The 9,418-nt window shown below is 36.5% G+C and overlaps 1 protein-coding gene across 1 annotated transcript; it reads left to right on the top strand.

The window, feature by feature from the left end:
• The first annotated feature begins 2,942 nt into the window (after nt 1-2,942).
• Nucleotides 2,943-8,804, top strand: LOC107275718 (uncharacterized). The gene is made up of 8 exons (XM_015779792.3): nt 2,943-3,225; nt 3,403-3,528; nt 3,646-3,723; nt 4,898-5,023; nt 5,148-5,249; nt 5,338-5,484; nt 6,421-6,547; nt 8,392-8,804. The coding sequence occupies exons 1-8, from the start codon at nt 3,037-3,039 to the stop codon at nt 8,610-8,612; spliced, it is 1,116 nt and encodes a 371-aa protein (XP_015635278.1). The 5' UTR covers nt 2,943-3,036; the 3' UTR covers nt 8,613-8,804.
• Nucleotides 8,805-9,418: the final 614 nt, after the last annotated feature.

The raw sequence follows: 9,418 nt of genomic DNA, 5'->3' as shown, positions 1-9,418 counted from the left end.
ACCATTCAAACAAGTATGTCAAGGTAACAGAGGAGAGATGATCAGTGTAAATTAACCCCCTGTTGGTTGGTGCAGCCAGCATAAAAGTTTGTAAAATTATTTCTCCCATCTTATTAATTAATGAGTCTAGGGGCGGCTTGTCTTGAGAAAAATTTGGTTCATAGCACCGTTCAGAAGCCAAATTCAAAAAATACCACGGAAATTTTCCTATTTCGCTTAACACCACAGGTGATAGCTTTTTTGTTCTGAAAATACCACATCTGTCATTCTTCATGCAAACTCTCCTGATCTTGGTCACGGACAAATCATGAATAGGTGGGAAAGTACTATTTTCCTCACCTACCATAAAAGTGAGATGAGCTCGAAGAGCAAAGTCCTGTGTGTCGTATGGTATTTTGATATTTCAAATCTCGTGGGAACGGCTTAATAGCCTTCAGAGGTACATGTACGATCCTACCTCCAAGGGTAGATAAGAAATTACTAAAATACCCCTCTAAAGCTAGAAATCTTATGGGTATGGTTGTACATTTGTGTGGTCCTCCGAAGGACCTGACGCCAGTTTGCAGGGGTGGTTGGACTGGTCCCCGCAGTATCTTCTTGGAGAATATTCCTCGCTCAACGACATAACCTTCAAGCTTTATCTGCCCTGGTCGATGGCATTTCCTCTTGTGTTAGGCTAGAATACTCTTTTCCGGACTAGTCTTCTATACAAAATTTATACGTATAAAGTTTATCATAGAATTTTTTTTATCTATATTTCTAGAAATATTGGACATGTAGGCTGGAAAAAAGGCCTAATAAAAATGAAAGGCCAGATCAAATCTATGGAAAAGGAATATGGTAGATTTGCTAATAAAGGAAAACCAGATGGCAATAAACCTATCAAATAATTTGCAAAAAAGGAAAGGTCCGAAGCCCATCAAACATTAATATGCAAAAAAAGGAAAGGCTCAGAGCCCATCAAACAATTTGTAAAAAAGGAAAGGCCCAAAATCACATGGACAAGATCGCAATAGGTTGACCCGATCGTGCGGATCTGGCTGCGTGCTGTCATTGCCGGTTAGCATTTAAGGTGCAGATTTGTTGGAAACAGATATACTTGTGTATTATGTTTATAGAATAAAATAACTCCATGCAAAATATGCAAGGCACTGCATTCACAATTCATACTACATGTCAAGTGGGTGGGAGAAGGGTGTTGAGCATCCAGCTAGGCCACCCTGGACATTTGGACCAGCTGGTCAGTGAGAGAGGCTGTGGAATGTGTTGTGCATTGTGAACACAGATAAGGGGGCATTGAATAAAAAAAGAAAACTTGGATGGATTTAAACTGGGTTAGCTTTGTCCATAAAAGTGGAACGTTTTCTAGCTGGCTTCTAGATAAGTCATTCGAATTTTTACAATGTTTCAAATGCCCCTCAAAAATATCTTGTGCCGCAAAACTACGGTTTAAAATTGATTGGATAGGGCAGGGGAGGGGGTTCCCGCTAGGGGCGGACATGGGGGTATAGTCGTTTCCCAAATTATTTTGCAAATAAATAACTATATGAATTTATATCGGCCAAATTAATCATTTATAGGCCTTGGAGAATAGCAATCCAACCATCCTAATTGGCGGCCCACTTGCCCATGTGCGCATATCTCGATCTCCCTTTCCGGCTAAACCCTATTCCCCTCCCCTCTTATTTGTTCTCTTACCGGTTTAGGAGTCGGGACTCGGGAGCAATGCCATGAGCGGCGGCGGTGGTCGAACAAGTCGCCAGGGGCAGGAGAAGACACGCCTGCATGCCGCTCCAGATCCACAGCACGATGGCGACTCAGCTCCTCCAGTCGGCACACTAGCTCCACTCGCCGCCTCCCATGACCCTAGCCCAACACCTCTGTCATCGCCACATCTGTCACCGGTGCCACTTCCGACGAAGCAATGGTTAGTTGTGTTTTCTATTATACTTTTGTTTATTTTTCAGTACAAATTATTCACTACATGTTATGTATTGGGATTAAGATATACATTGCCTAATATACGCATGTCTGCTGCTTGGATTGAGTGCTTATTAGTGATTTGAGTTCATTTTTATCGTCGATCTAGTTTCCTTTGTATTATCTGCGTAGTCCGTACTCTGTAACTTCGTACCTCCATTGTCGAAATCGTGTGTCCGCCACTAGTTCCGGTTAGATTTCAATTTACGAGTTTTCATTAAGCTCTAAGTGAATTCATATGCATGATTGTGGCAACTAGGATGCAACGCACATAAGAAAAACCAGTATTTGGGATTGGATATTTTTGACATGCGAACGAGACAAAGCTATTTGTTTATGATTAATCGAGTATTGATTATTACAAAATTAAAAAATAGTTTTATTTGATTTTTATGGAACTTCTGCATATAAAACTTTTTATATGGAATTGGATGAGAACAGACTTGTATGAAAATTATTGCCCACAGAAGAGATCTAGCTGATTTTTTTTATTTGAGATAGGTTAAAAACTAAAATTTATTATAAGTTCTCACGTCTATTTTAAACAATGAATTTTGAGTGCAGGAGATTCTATTATGAAACTGTCTCTAAAAATTAATTAATATATAAAATTTTTGCATAGAATTCATTGTTTAGCAGTTCAGAAAATGCCATTACGGAGAACTGAGTAAGTAACCATTCCGAAGATGCCGACTAGAACTCGAAGTCAGGATAAGTGTTATACTTATCACTAATATGCACTGCTGCAATTTTACTCACTTTATGGTAGGTTGATATGGACAATTTTGCAAGGTGTCGAATTAAAAGAACAGTTTCTGTTTCTGGACTACCCCATATATTTAGGTGTAAACATGACATCCTCCAAGGTGCTGGCGTGCAGCTGTGCAAATTTAATGCCGGCCGGCAGCCATTTTTCTGTACGCTGCATATATATAAAGCACCCTAAATCTGTTGCCCAACCCATCCTGCCGTTCTTATATACAAGCAACTCTGTGGGTTGGAGAGAAAGGGAGAGAGGGGGTGAAGGGAGGAGAAAGAGTTTGGAGAGGATTAGGCATGGCCGGTCCAAGCGTTTGGAAGGGTTTAGGCGTGGCCGGATCAACATCGATAGTGATATCAGATGACGAGAAGAAAGAGATTCAGCAAGATGTAGAGGATTTGGAGGAGGAGGAGGAACGCCCAGGATGGCTTCCAGATGGTTGGATAATGGAGGTCTACCAAGGTGACGATGGCACAATCTACCGGGTATGATAAAAGCGAGTTTACTGCATCTTGTTACTAGAAAGTTCATAGTATATAACTATGCATAAGAGATTTACGGATGATATATATGTGTGTGTGGAAGTTTTGTCTGTAAATATAAATTCTTTATTTTCGTCCCTGAGATTTGTGATATTTAGTCAAAAATATCTTTGTGTGCAGTACTACACATCTCCTATATCAGGACTCACTTTCACCATGAAGTCAGAGGTGCTTCAGTACCTTTTCTCTGGGATGGATGAGCGATTCCTGGAATCAAAGAACTGTGCTGCAGATAACCAGCTTATTGTGAGTGATTCTATATATATATATATATATATATATATATATGAATATGCTATTCATGATTTTGGTTGTCTATAGAATAATTCGGTATATGTGAGTCCCACCATGACATATATGCAGATGACACATGAATGGCTTCCAAAAGGCTGGATAATCGAGGTTAGAGCTGGTGGAAAGAACATGAACAAGATGTATAAGGTACCTTTTATTTTGTCCTGTAATATAGTTGTATTCTAATTGTTCTATGCCCATTAGTAGTTTGAAATGCAGTGATTCATCATCAGATCTTAGATTATTCTTCATGACAGTGCTAGGATGCCAATCCAATAAGCTAGAAGCGAGATAGGGAATTCAACAAGGATCTAAGCTTGACATATTATAAAGGAAAAACATCATTTTACGCCTGTAAACTTTTAAAAGCACTCCATAACTTCAAAACCATGCCTCAGCTCTTTGTAAACCGGTTTTTTATTCCTTGATATAAACTCAACTGGTTTTGAACTACATAGCGCTTACTTTTTTATATCTGGCCAGGGCTGGGAAAAAAAATCCCATAGAGGCCCACCTATCATTTTCCATCTTCACTTCCTCCATCGAAAAAACAAAATCAAATCCTAAGGATGTATTTGGATAAGGTATATATTTTCAGATACTTCCTTAGAATTAGATTTTTTTTTTGGGATAGAAAGGGAGTAGGTAGTATTAATTAGGTCAGAAATGAGCTCTCCAACTGTGTATTATTCTTGTCTTTGGTGTGACAGTAAAAAATCTTGACATGGTGGATCATTTGAATGTACTATAAAATAGGGGGACATGTACCCTCGTTAATACAAATTATGTCTATACTAGAAGACCTCAACTGTAGTGGTGGTAAATTCGCCACCATCACCTACCCACTTATACTTGAAATTCAAATTAGTGAATCCATCATCTACCACTCTACATCAAACGATGAGGCATATGGAGCAACATCCATTACATTGAATTTTGATAAAAATATGATTTTTCTCAATTAACTTTTTATAAAGTAACAAAGTGATTAATTTTAATTCCCTTGCAACACATGGGTGTTTCACTAGTATAGAAAATATAACGGCAAATCTGAAAAGCCATTGCCAAAATGTAACAGTCCATTTGCATTATTGGCCTGTACACATAATTGCTGATGCTTCTATTGACTGGAAACTATGATGACGCTTTTAGAAAACTATTGTTGAAATAATTAGTTGTATATCTTCAAGGGTTTAAATATATTTTCCATCATAAACACATCATCTTACATTTGAGTACAATATAAGGTCCTCTACAATATAATAGTTTTCTCGTGTTAGTGAAAATTTTCTGATCACCTTTAATTATGCCCAATTTGCAGTTTTATGTTTATCCACCAGCTGGAGTTCGACTGTTTTCTAAAGAGGATGTACTGCTATATATTAATAAGTCCGAGATTACTGGATTTGATACAAATGGAGAATGTGACACAAGAACCAAAGACAACGTGTGCTTCTTGCTGCAACATCTGCCCTAATCACTTATCTATTAATTATTTTACCAATTTGTAGAATTTAATGATTAATATATAGATTTTTCTGAATGAAACTAATGATTGAACTTGTTTTTAGATTCTTGCAAATGTGGAATTTAATCCACATTCACTGCCAGAAGGATGGGTGAAGGAAGTAGTATTTAGAAAGACAAAGACTGGAGTAATTAGAAAAGACCCGGTATATATATGTAGTGGAGTATAACTTAATCATTTTTCTTCACTTACAAATGGACTTCAGTTTTTTAATTATCTTGCTGAATGTGCAGTATTTCACGGATCCTGTTAATAATTATTCATTCCGCACAAGGAAATCTGCAATGCTCTATGTTCAAACTGGAAAAGTACCTAAACGCGCATTTATTCAGAGGACAAGTGTTCATGACCTCTACTCTTTTGAGAAGTCCGCAGATCTGGTAACTCTTCCTCAAAATCTTTCATCCGTCAAGTTTAGGTTCCTTTTCAAAACGAAACAACAATTTTAATGTATGTTCTATAAGATATATAAAGAAAATGGAGTATGCATAGTTTACGGGCTTTGTATGGTAGCATATGAGGTACATCTACTATTATAATAAAATTGGGCTTAGTTGAGCATTTACGAAGTTAACTTAGGACATTAAGAAAGACAACTAAAATTATAGTTGCATTTTTTTAAAAAAAAATAGATGTATGTGAACAGCAATATCTATTTCGGTGTTATTACTTTCTTCAGAAAAATTAGTCGACTAGGAAATTTTGTGCATAAGTAAACTAGATTGAGGATTACTGAATAGACTAAATCCTTTGTTGATTCGCTGGGCATGAACACAACGAAAGGGCATGTTATACCTTCAACTTGGGCTTTGGCCCTTCAATGCGTGAATAGGCTAATTGCTCGTATATGCTACTACAGTCTTGGCCAATTGTCAATATACCACATTTTTTTTCTCTAATTGCTCAAATGATACTGGTTTCATCCTATAGCTGTAAAAATGCCACTCCATGAATAAGCTATATATGTAACTCCACGGTTATTTTGCACTAGTGATAGCTTATATATATGCCTTTATTTGTTGAAGCTCAAACATATATGCTATATTATAATTTACTTATTTAAAAATCTAATGGCATGTACTGATTTTGTAATTCAACATCCTCTGTTATGGTAACGCATGAATTACGGACCTAAGGTCTAGTTCCAATTAATTTTGTGTCTAAAAAAAATGAATGAAAAATAATACTAATCTAATCTGATTGGATGTTCCATGGATAAATTGCTCTATAGCACTTATTACATGCAACATTTGGTGAGAAAGCTAAGTTTAATGTAGAGGGTTCATACCCTAATTTGTTGATTTTATCCATGACAGCATGAAAGTCTGAAGAAAAGACTAGACTTTGCAGCTAGGACTAACCGGAAATCCAGAAGATCATTGAAATCCAAAAACTCATCGCTTACAGAAAAGTCACTCAGTGATGAGGAAAGTTCATATAAGTGTAAGTTACTCTTCTTATATGCTGCTCATTGGTTTCTATGCGCTGGTGATTCTATCATTGATTGCTTCATGTTTTTACTATCAAAGTTCATATAAGACATCGTATGGGATCATCCAGACTTAAATCATCAATGTATAAACCCAGAGAAAGTTCATATAAGCTATTTGTTGTTGTTTATATTATGTTTTGTAAATAATAGTTTATCCTTTCTGAGTTGCTCATGTTTAAATGTAGTCATTTATTCTGATATCAATTATATAAAGCAACTTTTGAATTTGAGGATCATAACCTTGCCATATTTATTTCATAGTCCATAATAAATAAAACAATTTTGTAATAGCATAACGATGTAATCACCTTGGAATTTTAATTTAGTATTATATTAATATAATTCTAAAATTCTAAATAAAAAATTAGCAAGATGAAACTGATGTAATCTAAACCGCTACAATTCTGAAAATAGAAAAGATATTTAGCATTAAAATTTAATATTTGTAACATCAATAATAATCGTCTGTGCAACGTATTTTGAATTTATACAGCTTTTTATTTATTTGTCATATCTATATCCTCTGATACATATGAGAATTCTGCACGCATTAATATCCAAAGTAGGTAATTAACAGAGGAAAGGTGTCAATTTGAGTAAATTATACAGTAGAATTGAATAGGTTATGTCTCATGGTGGCAGTATGTGCTAGACAATGATTTTACATTGCAAATTTCAATTGAACGATCATGTTGGGCAGATCAAATTAATTATCATGTGGCCAAATGCTGCTAAAAAAATATATTTTAGGTCATATTATTTCTAAATCTGGTCGCTATGCACTTTCAAATACTTCTGATGCTATTGGCCATATAATAAGCTGTACAGGACAAGGGCAAAAAAACCAATAGGCCATGGGTTCTTGGCTGACAATACTAACTTATTTTGATAGGGTAAAAAAACTTAGTGTTCCGGATAATTCGGAATTCCAAAAGACATCAAACCAAATACATCCAACATTATAAAAATCTGGCAATGTTAAAATTTGATAAGGTTAATTTTCCCCAAAAAAAAAGATAAGGTTAATTTTGACAATAAGATAAACAAGCCCTAGTCGATGATAGCATGCATATACTAAGTGCAACTACATGAATAGATGGATTTCTTTTTTACTTAGGCTGCGTTAGCATGCACCTTTTCCCATCCCCTCTCTCTCATTTTCCACGCGCACGCTTTTCAAACTGCTAAACGGTGTGTTTTTTGCAAAAAGTTTCTATGCGAAAGTTGCTTAAAAAAATCAAATTAATCCATTTTTGAAAAAAAATTAGCTGATACTTAATTAATCACGTGTTAATGGACTGCTCCGTTTTCCGTGCGCAGGAGTTGGGTTCCCATCTCCCCCATCCGAACTCAGGGGATGTTTGGTCGCTTACTAACTTTGCCAAACCCCATATTAGGCAAGGTGTGGCTGCCACAAAATGTGTGGCTAGCAAAATGCTAGCCACAACTTAGCCAAAGTTAGCAAAAAAATACTAGTGTATGACATGTGGGGCCATATAGAGAAAATGTGTGGCTAGCCACAGTTGTGTCATGAACCAAACAATAGCTAAAAAACTGTGGCATGACTAACTTTAGACGTGGCAACTTGTGGCATGCAACCAAACAACCCCTCAGCCTTAATATGCATGCCTAACAGTTATCGACCTAAAATATTTGTGAGGACTGGTTCCCTAAGAAAAACAAAAATTCTGAGTACTACGGATTGTTTGCCATAATCCATATGTATTTGTGGTATGTTGCATTTTCCTCCTGAATTTGATGATGACTGACAATATATCTTTTTCCTTTTTCATAGCTGAAGATGGTGACTCCTCTGATGATTTATCAGATTCATCAAGCGAGGTTAAAAAAAACAAGGGCAAGCTTGAGAAGACTACATGCAAAACCAAAAAATCGGTATCCTTTAACACTGCCAAGCGTCCTGTTGGGAGACCCTCAAAAAGATCCACTGAGGAAATGCCTCGTGACGTGGAAATCAAACAAGAGAGTGCAAGTAGCGAAGAATATTGGTGCTGAAAATTGTGACTCGATCGGGCTGAAGAAGAAATTATGCTCGTATTTCTTTTCCTTTAGATCAATAAGAAGAAGGCATATCAAAACTTTAACTCTAGTATTCCTTTTGCCTCTCCAATTTCCATCTCCACAGGACACTGTAAGAAGATGAAGTTAAATAATCGTGCAACATTTTTGTGCGGACAAAATTAAGAAGTGCTCCCCCATATAAAGTTCCTTTAATCGTTTCCTTACGTTATGAGCAGGGTTCACACTTTTGGAAACCACCAAGATTTCGTGAATTTTGAAAGTTTTTTATTTGAAATTTCATACTTATTTTGATTGAAATTATACAAAGGTGGAAAATTCCGAAAACATTTAGTGAGACGTTTGCTTGGCCGGGGAAGTGGTTGGGGGGGGGGGGGGGGGGGGGGGGATTTCATTCCCTTGGTCGAGTCCAAATTTCCTAATCTTCAGAACTCATATAAGGCTGCACTACTCGCTCTTGCATGTTAGCTTTCTCGGCGATCCTAGTCTTGACCGTTGTTGTTTTACTGTGCAAATTACCATGGTTAGTTTGTTAGTTACTACTAATAAGTAAGTGATTCTATCCTTGAGCCTACTTAAACATAGATGCAAGTTAAACGATCGAAGCTTTTTAAGGGAAAATGACAAACTCCCTCCGTCAAAATATAAAGGATTTGAGACGCATGAGAGTCCCAAAATATAATAGATTTTGAATGGATGAGACATTTTATAGCACAACACAACATAAAAAATAAAAAATATGTGTGCTCGAAAGCACACACAACACAGTACAACTGAATGTG

The sequence above is a fragment of the Oryza sativa genome, chromosome 4, assembly GCF_034140825.1.
Source record: "Oryza sativa Japonica Group chromosome 4, ASM3414082v1".
Taxonomy (NCBI): Eukaryota; Viridiplantae; Streptophyta; class Magnoliopsida; order Poales; family Poaceae; genus Oryza; species Oryza sativa.
This window is presented reverse-complemented; position numbering and strand designations above follow the sequence as displayed.